The 20,234-nt window shown below is 45.5% G+C and overlaps 1 protein-coding gene across 1 annotated transcript in view; it reads left to right on the top strand.

The window, feature by feature from the left end:
* The first annotated feature begins 735 nt into the window (after window positions 1-735).
* The window catches only part of LOC119178424 (coiled-coil domain-containing protein AGAP005037), a 421,294-nt gene continuing 401,795 nt past the window's right edge, over window positions 736-20,234 (top strand). Inside the window, exons 1-2 of the mRNA XM_075886482.1 lie at window positions 736-948; window positions 6,407-6,701. Of these exons, the coding sequence (XP_075742597.1) occupies window positions 739-948; window positions 6,407-6,701 (505 nt within the window). The 5' untranslated portion in view covers window positions 736-738. The remainder of the gene's footprint in view (window positions 949-6,406; window positions 6,702-20,234) is intronic.

Here is a 20,234-nt window from a genome sequence, read left to right as displayed (position 1 = left end):
CATGCATTGTAAATGATCGTCTGTTGGGCGAGCAGATCCGGCACGTCAAGCGTCCGAACAGACTGAAAACTAAACAAAAAAACAACGTGATGCCAAGTGATTTAAAACAACTTAACAACTGTCTAATGACGTTTGTTTATTTCAGAAACAGATAGCAATTTCATCTATTATTTGATCAAAAGACGAATAGAAATCATATCGGGAATAAAAAAATGATTGGAATATTTTGTGGTGCAAGTGCTTCTATTGCAAGAAGTCTCACTAGCCCCAACAGCGTGGCATCTGATGTGTGAAACGGAGCACAGGCGTCAAAGTATGTGCACCCACGTCAAACAGCAAAAGGGATTGTACAACCTCTCATGCATCAATATGCAATAAACAATGAATTCCTCCTCTGAAGACATGTTAATTTTCCTACTATGCCGATTTCTCTGGTAGAATTATCTGCCATCTTTTTGTTTACTTTGTAAAATTTAGTAGTTCTACTTGCTTCAAAGTTTTTGCAGAATATTCGATTCGCGTTTGATTTGCAATATTAAAATCCACCTCAAAATGGAAGGTTTGCTATTAACCCACCCTTACCTTATATCTGACAATACTGGTCATCCTAGACGGTGTCTGGCTATACCTGCACTGATGGGGTTCTCAGACGTTCTTCGAAGTAAATTAGGGCTGTGTATCGTTTTCCTAGCGCCATCGTCGTGCTGAAAGAAGGCATATTGCTCTCGCAGCGTCGCCATGCCGTTCAGCATTCGGCGGCTGACGCTGCAGCGCAGCCTGTCGGGCGGCGAGCGGCCAAAGACCGAACCACCGGGCCGGGCTGCCATCAAGAAGTCCGCCTCACAGGAAGAAGCCCGCGCAGCCAGGGCGCTCCCCTCGTCGCGTTCCGCCGACCAGGGGGACCTCAGGCGGCTGCAGGCGCTCGGCCAGGTGCCTTCACCAGCACAGGTATACGCCCGTCCTACGGAGGAGAGCTGTAGCGCTTGTTGACCGAACCTGATTTAAGCGCAAGACCTGCGTAAAGGACAGTAAGAACCATTCCATGCGCTAGCCGCACAGCCGCAACGCACGTGCCGGCACACCTGCCGCCCCCAAACTGAGGGTGAAGAGCGTTGCCAATTAGCTTGTTTGTCTCCCGCTTGCGTGCGGCAGGGGTCCCGGCACGTACGTTGTGGCTGTGCGGCTAGCACATGGAATGGTCCTAAGTTCGTATAAGTGGGTGCATCTACTTCACCTTTAACCACTTATTTCATAACCATGATTGTATTGTGAGGAAAGCCATGTACAGTTCCACGCTACCTATTAGTTCAACCATTGGCATGTGGAGGGTTCTACATTAAGGTGAAAGGGCTAGTTTAATTGCAGCGCCACCCCTTTCCCACCACCTTCGGTCGAGTCCGAAAAAGATCTTCCGTAACGGATGAAGAGAAGAAAATTAACTGAGGATGTACTTTTCAGATCGCCATGACATTAGCCCCCGGCTTTCCGGAGGTGAAGTGCACGCAACCGATGTGATAATGGCGTGACAGATACGACTGAGTAAATTAATGGGGCACAATCGGCCCCCTCTTTATGGCAACCGGAGCATGGCCTCCGAGAAGCCTTGCCGGCGAGGTATTTTGGAGGCCATGTAGGAGGCTTTAGCTTTCGTCTCTTCACGCCGGGTTCCGCCTCGGTGCGAAACGGTGGTGAGGAGCCCGGATGGCATAAGAAAATCACGTGTGGCGCGAAGTTGCAGCTCTCTAGATTTGCTTGAAAACCCGTTGGTATGCTGAATTTTATGCTTATCTATGCTCATCTATAGTACGCTTCGTTTGCAAGACGTGGTGAGATTATATGCACTGTGACACTAAATATTTATGTGGAGATGCGTGTGTACGCATGATACGTCCTCTTGCGCCATGCCTATGGGAATGCGAGCTTGCCCAAAAGTCATTACTTGAGTAATAGGGACTAAGGTGTTACCTGCTGGGACTTAAATTCAGCCAGCTTAACATTTCACTAATTCTATAATCCTGAAATGGACCACTTTTCTTCTCTTTCGTCTGACCGAACAAAGATCATTAGAGCCTGACGCTGAATAAAACGTTCAAACAATTTCTCATTTAGCTTTAGAAACTACATATATAGTCGTCTTCGTTGTCGTTAAATAAATCATTAAGACCATATAAAGTGCCCACAAGAGGGCTACTGCAGCCATCAGAAATAGAAACAAAATTCGGAGTGATGTTGACACTTCTAATGCACTGATATTGCTGGACTATTGTCAGAGTTTGATAATATCTTTGGTTTCACGACCTAAAACCACGATATGATTGTGAGAGGTGCTGGCGTAGAGTGCTCTGGAAACTTAGGCCATCTAGAGTTTTATAACCTGCACTCGCATAACAGAGTACACGGGCCTCAGACATTTTCTTCCATCAAAATGAGATAGATAGATAGATAGATAGATAGATAGATAGATAGATAGATAGATAGATAGATAGATAGATAGATAGATAGATAGATAGATAGATAGATAGATAGATAGATAGATAGATAGATAGATAGATAGATAGATAGATTATCAGACAGACAGACAGACAGACAGACAGACAGACAGACAGACAGACAGATAGATAGATAGATAGGTAGGTAGTCAGGTAGGTAGGTAGGTAGGTAGGTAGGTAGGTAGGTAGGTAGGTAGGTAGGTAGGTAGGTCGGCCGGTAGATAGATAGATAGATAGATAGATAGATAGATAGATAGACAGATAGATAGATAGATAGATAGATAGATAGATAGATAGATAGATAGATAGATAGATAGATAGATAGATAGATAGATAGATAGATAGATAGATAGATAGATAGATAGATAGATAGATAGATAGATAGATAGATAGATAGATAGATAGATAGATAGATAGATAGATAGATAGATAGATAGATAGATAGATAGATAGATAGATAAGGTCACCGAAGTTCGCTAACAAATGCTTCGCATTTAAAACACAAACGGTTGATAGAGAAGGAGTGTTTTCCTCGCAAGCCTAACGGGAGTAACGTGGAAACTTTTTCGGGTCACATCTCCAAGTGCGTCTTAATGTTTCTAGTTTTCCATAGTGAGCCTCTGAGTGGAAGCAAAGTTCTTTGGAGATTCAGTCAGCGATAATCGTTTCTGTGTGTTATTTCGTCGGAAACAACTATATTTTAATGTAAAACAAACGTAGCATTTACATTAACATATCAAAGCCACTTGATCTTTAAGTGGGCACTACCAGAAAAGAGCATCTTTCCGCCATCTTGGCAGCGCAAAACCTGGCTTCATTTCTAATTCAAGGCATTGCACAAGCTTCCGCTCCAGCAATTTTTCTTTCATTCTCTTTGGGCTACCCACGATGAATTCCCTGAAAGCGATAGGAATCTTAGCCATGAATCTTACTAAAGGATTACAGATAGATTCAGGCATATTAGCAAAGTTCACGTGTAAGGATGAAAACGTGTGCTACCGAACTAATTGTTATGCCTTCAAAGTGTTTAACAGCGTAGCAGTTTATTTATTTATTTTTTATTTACATAATACTGCAGGCCCAGTGAAGGGCCCAAGCAGGAGGGACGTATTTACAAAGCTCGTAATAAGTACAAGCGCGAAGAATAAGGACATAACTCAAACAACTGAAAATAAAGACATTTAACACTTTAACAATACAGGTCAAGATACAATATGTTCAACTGAGTCTATGCTATTTATGAATAATGTTGGTAATTGATTCCATTCGGTTACAGTGCGCAGGAAAAAGGAGAATTTGAAAATGTTAGTTCTAGCATTGAAGGACGTTAGAGAGTGGGCATGCCGGTGTCGTGTTCTGCGAGTGGTGAGTGGTTGGATGTATTGTTCTGGTCTCATTGACAATGTGTTATTCTTGAGAAGATAAAGAAATTTTAATCTTTGGATTTTACGTCTTAGTTCTAAGGTTGGTATGTTATGGTCTCTCATGAGTTGGGTTGGGGAATCGCTCGAGCGGTATTTAGAGTAAACAAACCGACCCGCTTTATGCTGAATCATCTCAAGTGCATGAATGTTAGTCTTTGTGTAAGGGTCCCAGATTATACATGCATACTCCAATTTAGGTCTTACAATAGATGTATAGGCTAGCATTCTAACACTTGCAGGAGCATGTTTGAGCTTATGTCTTAAAAGGCTCAGTTTACGAAAGGATGACGCCCAAATGTCTGAAATGGGCTTGTTCCAACTTAAAGTGTTTGTTATAGTGAGACCCAGGTACTTATATTCTGTAACTTCGTTCAAAGGTTGTCCTGAAAGGTTGTAAGGGAAGGATAGAGAATTTTTCCTTTTGGTTATTTTCATAAAAACTGATTTGTCGGCATTTAGGTTCATATTTCACTTAGTACACCAGTCATATATATTACAAAGATTGGAATTCAACACTGATTGGTCTTCGCGGCATGTTATTTCATTAAATATTACGCAATCATCTGCAAACAGCCTTATTTAAACAGGGCCAGTAATTACATCCACAATATCGTTAACATATATGAGAAACAACAAAGGACCTAAGACACTTCCTTACGGGACACCAGATGACACGGGGAGGGATTGTGAACAGTTTAATTTAGCTAGCCGCTAAGCCCAGGTTGCGACGCATATAACTCGTGAATAGATTAAAAAAACAATACATATTTTTTCACGTCTTTATGCAACGTTGCGATAACAACAAAAAAGCAGCATTAGGCAACACCTACGTTAGTTGAGGCAAGGTTAGTTGGTCTGCAATAGCAACTAAGTGACGCATCAGCAAAATTATACGGGTTTAGTTCGGCTTCTGTTTAGTTGCGCACCACTTTACTTCTGTTCACTTGCAAAGTCAAACTCTTCAAAAGCAGAAAGTGACTCCCAACACTGAACTAAGCTTGTTGGACACAGTAGTCACTATATAGGCACACTGTGCAGTGATAATAATATCAACGAGCTAAGATGAAGTTGTCAAAACCGAGTGCATCGAACAAACGTAAATTGAATTGCCCCTTGTGCCAGTCAATATTTCAGCACGACGATGCTTTAACGTTGGTACCCTTGGTTAGTACGCAAAGTGGTATACGCCTATAGCGAAAAAATCTTCGCTCATTCATCTGTCAAAGAAAGGCGAGCCTTTCAAAACTTGCAGCGCATTTTTTAAGTAGAAAAGACGCAAGAAATTAACATACACAGGAGGAGTGCGAATAACTGTCACAGTTCGACAAATAAGGTGCGCAGCTCAAACACGATCAATTCCAGGGGAAACGAATGCCCAAGTGCACACAAGTAAAGCGTTAACCAACAAAAAACATTTTTGTAGCGCTTGAGAATAACCATATAACAGAAAGAAAAACATGACGACGGAACAGGCTCTGACTCACAACGTTAATGGAGACTAGGATAGTGTGGCATGTATGTAGCACTCCCAATGCGCAGACGCATCATCAACATCGCACAGACCATACACGCTGGATCAACGGTTATATATAAACAAGCTGTGTTCCGCGTGATACAATGAAAAACGTTTGGCTCATGCAGTTAGAATTTTTTTTTCGTAGTGGAATGCCTCTAAAACTTCACCTGCCGTTTTATCTTTATTGCTGCCATGGATTCTCACATCGTGAAATCTCGCCTCAGAAGAGCTGGTTTTGCCGTACGAGGAAACATGCGCTGGGAATTTTTTTTTTAATTGTTCGCGTGTTCCCTCATGTGGTCATTGACGCATCTGGCGTTCTGCCTTACTTGGGACTTACGTGGGACTTACGTGGAAACACCACACCAGTCGCGTACCTAGTGTAGCAGTTGCTGTGCTACATAGCAACTGCTACACACACAACCTCACAGCTTGTTGTCAATGTGCAACAGGCACTGCTAATTAAGCTCGAGGGCGCAGGTTTGATTCCGGACCACAGCGTCCGCATTCCAATGGAAGAGATATACAGGAATGCCTCTTTTCCTAAACTCATGGATGTATGTTGGCCAACCACATGTGATCAACATTAATTCGCAAACAGCCATTGCAGCATACCTTCAGATCATACAGTAGTGTTGGCGCGTAATACGGCTTTAATTAGGCTACTGCGATAATGCGTGGTGACAATGCCGTGCTTACGAATTTACACGTGCTCCCGAGAAACCTAACTCAACCTCCACCCCCGGTAATGGTCGCTAGATTATGAGTGCTGCACGAGTTGCACTGATTGATATGTGGGGTATAACGTCCCAAAAATATGAATATGAGAGACGCCGTAGTAGAGGACAACGGACATTTCAACCACTTTGGGTTCTTTAACGTGAGCACACGGGCCTACAACATCTGCACGAGCTGCACTGAGAATGCGTGCAAGCTTGCTCAGCTTAGAATTTGAACGTTCCTCTCCGCATCCTCAGGGATCGCCGCTGCAACACCACGAGCCGGCTCCGCCACAGCAGCAGCCTCCCGAGCCGCCTGCCCGCAATTGGTCCCCGCAAATGACGTCGGCCGGTGGCGGCCGCTACCCGACGCGCGCTGTGAGCGTAGACCGGGCCACCTCGTCATCGTCGTCTCTGCTGTCCCGGTGGCGCCAGGTGGGCCGATCTAAGAGCGCCAGCATCTCCGAGCCTCGCGAGTACCCCCTAGACGACGGCAACGCCAAGCCCACGCCGCCGCCGCGACCTCCCCGGTCGGCCGCATCCAGGCTGTCTGGTGAGCTGTGATTCTATGTGCCCGACTGATATAGCATGCTGAAGTTATGGACATGGTATTGCCCGTATGCGGCGCGTCTATTTTACCGATATCTATACACACCCGCGTTTGTGTGGTACTGCTCTTACGTGCACTAATGTTTCATCCACGTTTATTTCCGACTTCTAATCTTGGACTCCAGCTTCTTTTTAGGGGCGAAACCCCTTATGGCGTGGCTTGTGCGTCCCTCGTAGTGCGTAACCACCAGTGGCACATACCCGAAATAGCGGTCCTTACGATTTTGACCTCCAACGTGGTTCCGGTGAGAGATTTCTTCTGTGCGTTGTTGAACAATAAAAGATAGTGCTCAATGCACATGTTAATGGCTGCTAAGGGGGAATGAGAGGCAGGAGCATTCGGCCTTTAGGTAACGCGCACGCTGCGGTCCCCATTAGCAGCTATTGGCACGCTATTGGTACATTGAGCACGATCTGACAAGAAAGGGTTGCTACGTTATACTCGCTGGGTGTAACCTCCTTGGTTTTAGAAAGCTTTAGCGAGCGTTGGGCCGCAGTGCCATGAATACAGTGAACTGGTATATACCATGAACTCGAGGTGGTTAAAGGTGGGAAGTAGACCCGAAGCGCAAGCCGTAAGAAAGTGTGCGTGTGCCACCTCTCGTTTAGTCCTTGGCATTTCCGCTGATGACGGGGCTTCTATACGGGGAATATATTATGAAAAGATGCGAGATGGTGGTACTAGGAGTGTTGAATAGATGGGCGAACGGACACGCAGACAGATGCATGGATGGACGCATGAACGGACGCAGGCGCGGATGCATGGACGAATGCAGGGCGGACGCACGAACAGACGCACGCACGGACGGGTGAATGGACGCATGGACGGTTACACAGACGTACGCAGGAACGGACAGAAGTAAGAACGAATGGACGGACGACTGCTTCGCCCCACTCCCCATAATTCACTCCGTGGATATGCTGCCATTTTTTACGCTATCTCGTACACCGAACATCTGTACAGTCCATTTTACGTAAGACATGTGGACGTCACAGTGTTAGGCGGTTAATGTTAGCACAAAATTGTTTTATGCCCGGTTCCACCAAGACTTCACTGCACTGACAGCAAGACAAACTGCACTGATGCACTCCTCTTTTCCTCTCTCTTTGACATTTCTTTCTCTTGCCAAACTACATATCCATCCTGTGGCGTTGTTGAGGTCACCTTCTTATAAACAGACAATTACCACGACACACTTTTCTCTTCACCTATCTCACCATCCCTATCTTTCAAAACCACATCCAGAAGGCGAGCGCTCGGGCTATGGAAAACCGACGCCTTGTGGTGGTGGTAGTGGTTAGAAGAGGAAGAAGGCACCTAATTTCTGCAGCGTGGTTGGGAGCATGGAGTTACCTAATAGAGTGCCTCGATGCGCTTGTCCACCTCTGCTTTACTGAGGGTGAAGACAAGTGCATCTTCTCCTACAGCGGTCGCCATTACTTGGAGCACTCCTCAACGCGCTAACTACCAGCGCGCAGATTGCTCATAAGAGGCACTTTCTGGTGAACTTTCATTCTAAAACGCATAATAATTCACGAATGTTGTTAGTTATAGGTTTGTAGGCAGGCATCACTACAACTACACGAATATTTCGTGCCTGAAGGTGTTGCAGAACGTAATAACTCTCACTGCCAGTGCATCACCTGGGCTGCTGGCTGCTGTTAAATAATGCACAGCTGCATAGGAGCACTGAGAGCTGCAGAGATCACTATTCGCTTTTATACATAGCGGATTTATGTGCTCGTGTTTATTTGTTTAGTATTTTGTACAAATCAAACGCACAGCATGGCAAACAAACGAATTTGCTGGTACATAAACTTGCAGGCTTGAGAACCCTATGTACTCGCTGTTTAGCGAAATCTTAAAGCGATTAGGATTTGCGCGCAGGTTTCGAGGCTGCTGCTTTATGTGACCATTTGCCAGATATACACGTATTCGAGTCCTCCAATCGAAACACCTATTTAAAATATGGCTGTATTTCTCATTTCGAGCTAATACCAGCGAAAATGCAGTAAACATCAAAATGTATATACGCATGTGATGCACCAATTTTTAGGCGCGAAGCTTCTTGGGCTCTCACGATGACCGTCGTCACCGTAGCTCCCCGTCGCAGCGAAACACAGGTATTACATATACCGTACATATAGTGGTCATTGCGCGCATACAGGTTTAAAAACAGACCATACGCTACCTGTCCCTCCGGCCGTCTATCCATGCGTTCGTCCGTGCATCTGTCTGACAACGCGTGCTTCCATCCATCCATCCGCCCGTCCGTGTATCTACCCACCCGTCTGTCCATACATCTGTCCATCTGTACATCCTTCCTTCCGTCAGTCTATCGGTGCGTCTGTCCGTTCGACTGCGCGTGCGTTCGTCCGTGTATCTGCGCGCCCGTGCGTCCGTGCATCCTTCTATCTGTCCGTGCGTGCGCCCTTCCGCGTATCTGTTCATCCGTGCGTCCATCTGTCAATGCATCTTTCTGTTCGACCATGCGTTCCCGTCCATCAGTGTGGGCGTCCGTATCTGTCCGTGTATCTGCCCGCCCGTCTGTCCGTCCGTGCATATTTTCATACATGTATTTGCCCATATTGGATCTGTCCGTCTTTGCGTCAATCTGTTCATGAATCGGCCCGTCCTTTATAATAGTCGTTGATCTCAACGAAGACAATATGGACCTTAGGACCTTCGCTTCATCATCAGCATTCACTTCATGGATCTGCAGCCATTTGTTTACTGTCATGAATTCCACGTCAAAATTAGGAAGAACGTATGGTACACCAAAAAGCATTCGTTTGAAGAAGTAATTTAGGGAAATTATTTCCTCGGATAACAAAAAAATGTTTCTATTTGTTGTTCTTGATCTGCAAGAAAACAGAAACTGTAGTGAGTAGTTGCAGTTTATTATAGACGCGAAAATATTCCTATTCACACCTACAAGCATCAAAATTGTAACAACATGGAAAACAAAGGAGATACCGTGACAGTGAATGTAAGATTTTCAAGCACACCCCGAAAATAACAGTGAATTATGTTAATGATTCAAACGCGATAAAGCCATTTGGCGTTACCAGTTAGCTCAACGTTCGATCATAAGCTGCGACAAATATGCGCTAAAGAGGCACCAACTCGCAGTAAAAACCACACGCATACATTGTAATAGGCTCATGTATAACTGCGTTGCTACGTGTCATTTTAAAAATCATCCGAAATGTACCTGATAACAAAGAAAAGGTGACAGGAAATAACAAAGCTTACAATACTCACGCTGCGTGCACAAGAGGCATTCATCGACAGTCACTTGTCACGCTTTACCCTTACGTCTATAAAATTCTTCTTTATAGAGTCCATGGGAAAGAAAATATATCCTATCGATTTCCAGAATGGTTCATGCACAATGGCCAGCAACATCCACTCGTCTAGCGAGACGTGCGACGAATTTATTTATTTTATTTATTTACAATACTGCCACTCTCATCCAAGAGCATAGCAGGAGGGCATACAAATGTTTGTACAAGAAACATGTGAATCTGCAGGCTTGATTCATGAGGAAGAACAAAAAAGAACATATGCACACAAAGACAGAATAATTGCACAACTTTACGCATAAACACACCTATATTACAAGCTGTAGTAACAAGAAGAAGAAATAAACCAAAGAAACAAGTCCATCAAAAAGGTAAGAATAGTTCCTATACAAGGCTGCAGCAACGAAATACACAAGAATTTAACAGAATTGTAAGCTGGAAATGCTACACGTGTGCTGTTCGGTTAGCGCAACAATAAGTGTTATTTCTACACTGAATAATCTAGCATTTCAACGAACTTAGATAACGAGTCACTGCTTGTTATCACGGGGTTGAGTTTATTCCACTCGCGTATTGCCATGGCAAAGAAATAGTACATAAACGTGTGGTTACTGCATGAATATTCGGATATGGTGCGGTCGTGTTTGTGACGTGTAGGGCGGGTCTGAGAAAAAGATATGTATTTATGCGTATCAATCTTGTAACTGTTATGAATTAGCTGGAACAAGAATTTTAGGCGAGCGTGCATCGCTCTAACTGACAAACATTTTATTCCTGAATCAGCCAAGAGGTTTGTGGGAGAGTCAGTCCGTTTATATTTATTGTAGATGAACCTTGTAGCCTTTCGTTGGACACTTTCAATCTTTTTCATGAGGGTAGTCGAGAGCGGAAACCATATCGTGCTTGCATATTCCAGAAGCGGTCTTACGAACGTTCTATAAGCTAACAGCTTGGTAGGGGTGGGAGACGTCTTTAGGCACCGTTTTAGGTAGAACAGTTTGCGCAACGCGGCGGCGGTAATATTTGTGATTTGTGAATCCCATCTAAGATCGGAAGTAAGCGTGATTCCTGAATATTTGTGTTGCGAAACCTTACTTAAGGGTATGTCAATAATGAAGTATGTAAACATAGAAGGCTGTTTTTTTGTTGAAACAGTCATGGTAACGGATTTTTTAATGTTTATTGTCATTTGCCAGTCAGAACACCATTTCGTTATTTTACTAAGCGACGTGTTAAGCATTAGGTGGTCCGTATAGCTATTTATTTCCCTGTAAATAATGCAGTCATCTGCAAATAACTTGATGTTGCACTCGATATTGGAAGTTATGTCGTTAATAAAAATAAAGAATAATAACGGTCCCAGGACTGACCCCTGCGGAACCCCGGATGTCACAGGTATGGTCTCAGATGGTGTGTTTTCGAAGACAACAAACTGGGACCTGTTCGAGAGGAAGTCTTTTACCCATGCCGATATTGCGCCTTTGCCAATCACGTTTTCCAATTTCCCAATTAATTTAGTATGGCCTACACAATCAAACGCCTTGGAAAAATCCAACAGAATGAAGTCTGTTTGCGCTTGGTTGTTTATTGATAGTGCGAGGTCGTGAACTACTTCTGCTAGCTGTATAATAGTTGATAGGCCGCTGCGGAAGCCGTGCTGATGAGGTGATAAAAAGCTCACTTTTTCCAAGTAAACAGTTAGATGCTTCAGAATTATGTGCTCAAGTAATTTGCATGACGTGCTTGTTAGTGAAATAGGCCTGAAATTTGAAACGTCCTTTTTGTCTCCTGATTTGTGAATTGGTACTATTTTTGCTATTTTCCAGTCTTCCGGAAGGGTAGATGTTGAAAGTGACTTGCGAAAAATTAGGCCGAGGTACTTGCTACACCATTCTGCATATCTTTAGGAATTCATTCGGTATGTCATTCATTCATGTCATCCGAGCTGGTGGATTTTTTCGGGTCCAAGTTAAGCAATAGTTGCACAATTCCAGCGTCTGTGATGTTAATTTCGTCAATTTTGTCAGTATTGTGCTGTTCCAAATAAGGTGAAATGCCATTATCTTTCGTGAATACTGTGCGGAAGAAATCATTATGCGCATTCGACTTCGCTACCTTCTCTTCTGCTGTTAGTGCAGACGACGCTTCAGGACTTTTACGAAAATGCCTCCAGAATTTCTGCGGGCTATTTGTGATAATTTCTGCGGGCTATTTGGAAGCGTTACGTTGAAGTAATGCTGTTTGGCTTGCTGCGTCTTTGTTTTAAGTCTCATGACTGCATTTAATAACTTCTCGTTACCTGGTGAGTTGGCGGGTTGATCCTCGCCGCCCGCCGTAACCTTTTTACTTGACGTTTCGCTTGGATAACTTCTCGATTTATCCATGGGTTTTTTAGGTTGCTTTTTTTGTATTTCACAGGTATAAAGGTATTGATGCAGTGAAGAACAATGACCTTGAACTGGAGCCACAACAAATTTACATTTGCGGACATGTCTGAGGCAGTTTCAAAAAAAGGTTGGAATTCATGCGCGAGATACGTTTGAATAGTGTCATTGTTGGCTTTCTGATAATTGATAATGGTTACTGCGGTAGGGCGAACTGTGAATTTACAATCAAGTACCAACCGACAAACAGGCATCTTTTGGTCAGATATCCCGTCAGCAACGCTTATCTTGATTTGCTCGTTTGGAAAATGGTCGCTCAGAAGGACGAGGTCGAGAATATTTTCAGTGGTTCCTTGTATGCGTGTTGCATCGGCTACTACCTGATGAAGGTTAAAATCAAGCATTAAATTAACCGGTGCTTACGATGACAGAGACGTGTGGTGCATAGTAGCCCAGTCAAAATCAGCGAGGTTGAAGTCACCCATAATAATCACACGATTGCTGCGTGCATGCTGCGAAAGAAATTCTTGCATGAAAGATATACCGTCTTCACCGGAGGATGGGCTACGATAGACGCATCCAGTGATTGTACTCGGGCCGTCGCAAGCTATCTTACAAAAAACAGCCTCCGCACTTGCCACCTCGGGCAAACATGTGAAAAGGATACATTTTTTAATTAATAAAGCTACCCCTCCGCCTCGAGTTGGCCTATCTTTCCTGATAACTGAGTAGTTTGGGGGAGCAATTTCATGGCTGGATACGTCTGGGGAAAGCCATGTCTCCGTTATAGCCACAAGGTCAGGATCATAATCAAGTAAGATATGCTCGAGTTGTTCTATCTTGTTTAGTATACTCCGGGCATTTATGCTCAGCAAGGTTAGCTCTTTAACAGCGCGTTGCTTCGAGTCGTCGGCTTGCTCGGGATTTCTTTTTGCTTGGTTTCTTTCATTGGACCTTTGCTTGCATTTTGGTCGTTTTTTTTCATCGGTATCTTGTCGCTCATTTCATCGCTCCAAACGAATGCGCGCTTGTCAATGTACAATTTGTCAAATGAAAGGGTAACCTTTTCTTTGTTTTCACGGTTTGGCTTCGCACTATCCCATAGCTTCTTTCTTACTTCTCGTACTTTCAGCGAGAAGTCTTCGCCGATAGCAAACGAAGTACCTTTCAGCTTGAATCCTCTTTTTAGAATTTCTGTTTCCTCTCTCCAGTCCAACAGCCTAAAAATTACTGGCCATGTTTTTTGGTGTGCAGGTTTACCTAACTGGTGTATCCGTTCTATGGCAACCTTATCTAACTCGAGTATCTCATTGATTATAGTCGTGTTCACGGTGTCCGCTAACGTATCGCTTGTTTCTCCGTCAACCTCTGAGAGACCGTAAACAATCAAGTTATTGCGCCGGCTACGGTTGTCCAAGTCATCCATTTTCTTTTCCAGAACTTCAATGGCTCGACTCATAGAATCAATCTGAGTTTGGCAAGATTCTATTTTAACTTCTAGTATAGCCAGGCCATCTAATTTCTTGTCAATGTTAGCTAGCCGCTCTTCCTTAATGTCTCTGATGTCGGCCGCTATTGCTTGCAGTTGCTTTGCAATGGCAGCTAAATCCGGGCCGGGGTTTGATTCAATATCCCCGGCTAGCATGAGCAATTTTCGCACAGACACTGCAGTTTCATAGATACAACAACACAGCCATGGGCACGGCAGCACTACCAAAAACGGGTCATTTGAACGATAGCATTTTCCGTAATTTTTTCTTACCTGCAGTAGGAAGACAAACGGATTAGACGCCATACTGGCAGAGCCGCCATGCCCAATAGCTGCGGTGCTGGCGGGTAGGCAATTTATAAGCTTGGTGGGCGGTGGCGCTGGTATGAAGTGATGCGCCAAGTGGTCGGCGCACGTTGAGGTCCACTGATGCAGTGGCAGATACTGTAGATTATCCATGTGGCAGGTCGCATTTGGAAGCGCGTGGCAGCTAGTGACGTCATGGTCTAGTGCAGTCCAGGGCAATCCATGTAGTTCGGCGCTTCTAGCGGTGCCGAGAAGCGCCGGTCCCACGAACATCTGTAGTAGGAAGACGAACGGATTAGACGCTATACTGGCAGAGCCGCCGTGCCCAATAACGGGCGACAAGGCCCAGGTCCCACTTGCGTGTTTAAACAAAGCGCAGCGTGAGCGAAAACATGGCGGACGCGCGAGGCGAGGTGCGTCCACCTTTTCACAGAATGACCACACTTTAGGCCGGGGCGTGCGCTTCGAGGCACTCGAACGCTTTCAACGTTTTTAGAACCAGTGTAAGTTGCAAAACTGCCTGCAGCTTCCGGTTTGGTGGCGCTAATGGCGCAAAAAGCTTCCGCTAGCAGACGAAAGCGCGTAGTCTGTGGGGCAAGACGCCAAAGCAGCTGTTCAAAAACGTCTTCACTGACTGTATATTTTTAAGATTTTTCGTTTCGCTTCCACAGTAACGCCACACCGGGTAATGTTTAGTGCTGGTCTTAGCTATGTCTTAGCTAAAATAGCTATGTCTTTTCGGACTGTTCAAGATAAAGAATCGATGCTTGAAAGCATAACATATACGAGTCTTTCCATTGCGCTTCCTCATGGCATAGTTGCTAAGAACTTTAACTCTGTCGCGGCTGTTGTTACTTGCAATTCTAAAGTGATCGAATCGCCATGTGTATACTGCCCGCTCCAAGTTTATTCCTGCTACAGAAAGAAAAATTCCAATTATTTTACGCGTGCAGTGCCGTGAAACAAGTTTGCGGATGTTGGGTGTACAGCGTGGTGCACACGTACTGCACTAACTGTTTCCAGTCTCAAGTAATACACCTTCTCAAAACAGCTCTGACTAAAAAAAAAAGTGTGATATACAGCAGGACCTTGAGAGCCAATCAGACAAACTTGTCCACATAACGCAGATAACTTTTAATTTACAGCCTGATACATCGCAGAATATTCACAGAATGCAAAATTGTGAATAACAAGGAATTTACAAGAAGCACGAAACTTTTTCTAGCTGTTTTTACTTGCTCACTAACAGTTCCTTCAAGTCAAATTTGGTGCATTGGGTCCAATGGTGCTTCGGGGGGAGATTTTCAGAAAATTGTTTTACTGAATAGTTTGTACATTGTTTCCGATAAGGAACACAAAACCAACTGCCTCCTCTGCTTTTTTTCTCATAAATAGCCACTTATACAAGTTCTTGCAAGTGGTATCTTACTGTACCGGCTATGTTAAGAAATGTGCGTTAAGTTCTAAAAAATCATTGAAATCAGATATTAGCTTAATACTTTCAAAATTATTTCAATACACATCACCTGGATTAAGAAAGATGTAATAACTTCTTCATTGGGTGCACATGTAAATTAGGACCGTCGAAAGCTTTTATGCGAATAACTCATTCCAGCTTTGATACTGGAGAAAAAAATGCCGCCTCTAGTAATGATTGTGTAGTAATAATCTCTAGCAAAACTCAGCGGCCGAACTTGAAACACACAGCAGCGTGAATGTTGTATTTGTTGAGATGTCCAGAATGAGTAAGTGTTGTTATATCAACCTCGAATGACTTTGTTGAATGCGTGTGTTGGTTGCTATTGAAATTATACCATGCATGACGTGCATACGTTAACGAGCGCGAAAGAGCTAGACATCTGTAATCACTGTCTTCAACAGCGACGTCAATCGTCTGTCTCATTATCGCGTTTATCTGGGCTGCGGTTTTGCCTTTATAATTGTATGAGGTTACTTACACCACAAGAATTACCAGAGGCTGTTTTTTTCTATATCTCAAAGCTCGCAGCAACAAGTTTTTCACATAAAAAGAACAAGAGAGAGGGCAGGGAGGTTAGCCAGGTGCATGCACAGTTGGAGTACTTTTCCCTGTACATAACTACCCTACACCGCTTAAAGTTAATTATTTAACTATTTATATAGTGCATTAAAATATATTTTTAGCGATATTAGGACGCCTGTGCCCACAGAAGGAATCAAGCAAATATCTCATTTTTGTGATTATTGAGAATTTACGAATTCAGTGTGGGCGACTCTAGAAAAACGGCAAATATGAAGTGCACACCCAGCCAATCCGTGCCGATAGTACAAAATATATTACTTCCTAAACTCGGCTTCTTCTAGCATTTACATTTGTGATTCCTAGCGTACTTTACCCATTTGCCTGTTGAGGAGGTCCTCTCAGGGTATTTGACGTGGACGTTATGTTTGCGACCGTCGTGAAGACGGTGCAGAGTTCCATGGTGTATCAGGTGTTACGGAAGGAACTTCCCGTATGGCTCTGTGGCATATCGGTATTGTACTGGCTTATCTTGTCGCAACAAACGAAAGGCAAAGGCTAAACTTAACCGTACCAATCCGTGGCGAGCAGCGAGACTACGTTACTGCCCTGGGATACAACATGACAACTCAAAAGGGCTGGTAGAGTGGCTCAGATCTGAAACAGCTTGTCCTTACTCGCCAAGCACAAATAAATACTTACGAATCTAACTGTCACCCAGCATCGAAGCCGTCAGGGCGCAAACAGATTTGAAAACAGACTCAAGCGCAGGCGAGCAATACACAGCCCCTCCCTTGTCCCACCCGCATGAGGTAGGCGAAGAATTTTCACCACTTCCGCGCATTGTTCGGCCTTACAGCTATTTAGGAGATAGGTGGATGGATGAAAGAACTTCATTAAGGTCCAATAGGTCATGCTAGTGTCCTAGCCCGAAGCGGGCCACTCAAACTTTGGGACGCACTCATGAATTAAAATAACGGGCACTGGCGAAGTTCCAACATGATTTCTATAGAAAGTTGGGGAATGCCTCGCCTATAATCAAACAGTTCTTTCGGGCTTTCGTCTGCTTGTAACCTCTAGAAGTGTGTTGGCAAGTCGATAACAATTTTGCCCTAAAATATCCGCAACGCCAAAAAGAAATATCCAACGCCAACTCTCGATTTGGCTATTTACCTGCACGCCGCAACATTCACCGCCGACGGAATACTGCAGGAGTGAGTGAATCCTGATGCGACAGCAGCGTCACATCTGCCGCTCATGCCAGCGGTGCCATGCAACATCACTCAGCTTTGACACTTACCTGTTCCAAAGCAGAGATGACAAGGACTTGAAGAATTACAGGCCAATCAGCTTGCTGTCCATCGTATGCAAGCTATTTACAAAGTTAAATGGTACCATAATTAAGACAAAATCAGAATTCAGTCAACTAAAGGGAAGAGTCGGATATTGAACAGGCTACTCAATTACCAACCATATTAATATGTTCAGTCAGGTATAGAAAAAATGTTCAGTATACAACCAACCACTATACATAGCCTTCATAGATTACGAGAGAGCGTTTGATTCAGTAGAAATATCAGCAGTCATGCAGACACTAAGGAATCAGGGCGTCGACGAAGCATGTAAAAGCATCGTGGAAAAAAATATACCGGGGATCAACTGCCACCACAGGGCTCCATAAGGAAAGCGACAAAATAATAATCAAGAAGGGTGTAAGGCAGGGGGACACAATCTCGCTAATTGAAACGAAGCGTCGTCTACTCAACGCTGCGCCAAAATGTAGCGTTTCATGCCAGTGCAGAGTATCGCCTCGCGTTTATGTTTTTTAGCGAGCACCTCTTGCCTAAAGGGGGGGCGCTGCGAGCGCTCGATGGTGACGGACGCACTCCACATCGCCTCCGTAGATTTTCTGCTATTTCTGCGGACATCCACCTTGGTACCCCTGAAACTTGGATTTATCGTCACCGCCAAGATCTTCGCTTCGCCTAGACAACACCTTCGTCCAGGTGGGTCCAGTTTTGACAACTTGAGGAACGTCCTTCACTCCCGGCTACAGCGCCGCCTCGCTACGGGCTCTCAGCCCGGCGATGGCGGCCGCTAACGTGGTTACGGGCTATGATCCTACCTCAAGCCAAATGCTGTCCATGGAGATTTCATCCTCCGTAAACACTATGCCATCAGAAGACGAATACCTCGACGACATGGTGAGACTGTGGCAACGCAAGCAAGCGAAATCGAAGTCTGCGTCTGAACAACAATGAGACGCCACAGCGGGCCACCATTCCCCAGCCTTGCAAGGAACGCCGGCGCGCCATCCCTCCTGTGGTGTGCCTACTTCTGCTCCGTCCTCGCAGCCAGCGAAGCAACGCAAGTGGCGTCCGCGTCAAACTCCTCGCCTCTCTCGCGACGACTACATCGTAGTAGTGAAACCTCGCGTTCCCTGCGAGCTACGCACATTCGTCCCGGCCGATCGAGCGGGCGACGCCATCCGCAGCTACCTCGGCGACCGGACTACCACGCAAATTCAAGTGTGGCCGATCTGGGAACAAAAGATCTTGGTCTGTAGCACCACCATTTTGCCTATTGCAAAGTGACTTCTCGGGGACTTCCAGCTGCAAGTGGGGGATCAGCAGCTGCCCGTTCGGGGCCATGCCAAGGCACCAGGGGATACATGCAAGGGCGTCATCAACATAAACCCTGCTGAAAGCCCGGAGAAGATAAAGTCCGAACTGCATTGGCCTCGAGGTACTATCCTCGCGGTCCGCAAACTCGGAGATTCCGCGGCGGCGGTGGTGACTTTCCAGGGCACGAAGTTACCCCGCTTCCTCTTCTACCACTGCGTGGTGACGTATATCCGCGCCTACAAGAAAACAGTCCCTGTTTGCACCAAGTGTGGTGCCATCGGTCATCGACCACCTCAGTGTCCTCACCCCGCTCCAACCCAGTGTGCCAAATGTGGAACCCCCGCACCTGCAGGTCTCAAGGCCCACGACTGCCTCCTCAAGTGCCTCCTCTTCCACGGCGCCCATGAGACTGGGACCAGTGGCTGCACGGCAAAATATCGAAAATATCGGAAACGCATGCAGCCCTCAACATCTCGTCGAGGGACCACCACATGTTCGTCACAGCCAGACAGCAGCACCAACCTGCATCATTCGGCTCCACCACTCCACGCCGACACTCCAGCATTCCCACCGCTCGAAGCACCAGCGGCGGTACCTCAGGTGAGCAGTTGGGCAGGGAATGCTGCTTCTAAGCCTCTCTCACCCTCTTCTGTCGATCCTGCTTCTCCCGAACTTGCGGCCCTTCACCAGCTAGTTGCGGCACTTCAAAAGCAAAATTCTCTTTTAACTAAACAACTCGAACTCTTAAATAAGCGACTTCAACCCCAACAACAGTGTACTGCAAGGCCATCCGGTATTGCCTCCTCTGTCCAGGCGGCTACGCCAGCTACGTCCAAGCTTAGTCCTCGCGCTAAGTCTACTCCCATTAAACCACTGGTTCAAGCAGCCATGTGTACTCCAGCACTCGGAACCGGTGCCACATCTACTCCAGAAGCTCTTTAGGCTCCTAGGGCACCTCAGGTTCTCTTGCCCGCTAACCAAACTCTCCCTAGCGAAGAGTGCGCTCCGCGCGTAGAGGAACGCCTCACGTGCGTCGAAGCTTCGATTAATCACCTCCTCACCAGCTTCTCGGTCCAACGCATAGTAGTAGAGGTTACCCAGGCTATTCAAGCCTGGGCAATCACCCAGTTTCAACCCAAGGCATCGCGTTCCCGCTCCTGCTCGGTGAGCAGTGAGGGTACAGCTCCACGGCGTCGTCGTAAGGTGGCTACCACCACACCGCCGTCGGACAATCCGGCTTCCGTGCCCCTCCCTGCCTCTGAGGATTCCGAGCGGGACATGGAGGACCAAATATAAAACCTAAGGCAGTCACGATGGCTACCAATCGTACGTCCCGTTCAAACATTGCGTCTAAATTCGAGCTCATACA

The sequence above is a fragment of the Rhipicephalus microplus genome, chromosome 1 (assembly GCF_043290135.1).
Source record: "Rhipicephalus microplus isolate Deutch F79 chromosome 1, USDA_Rmic, whole genome shotgun sequence".
NCBI classification, from domain to species: Eukaryota; Metazoa; Arthropoda; class Arachnida; order Ixodida; family Ixodidae; genus Rhipicephalus; species Rhipicephalus microplus.
Note: the sequence above shows the minus strand (reverse complement) of the source record. Positions and strands in the feature narration are given on the sequence as shown.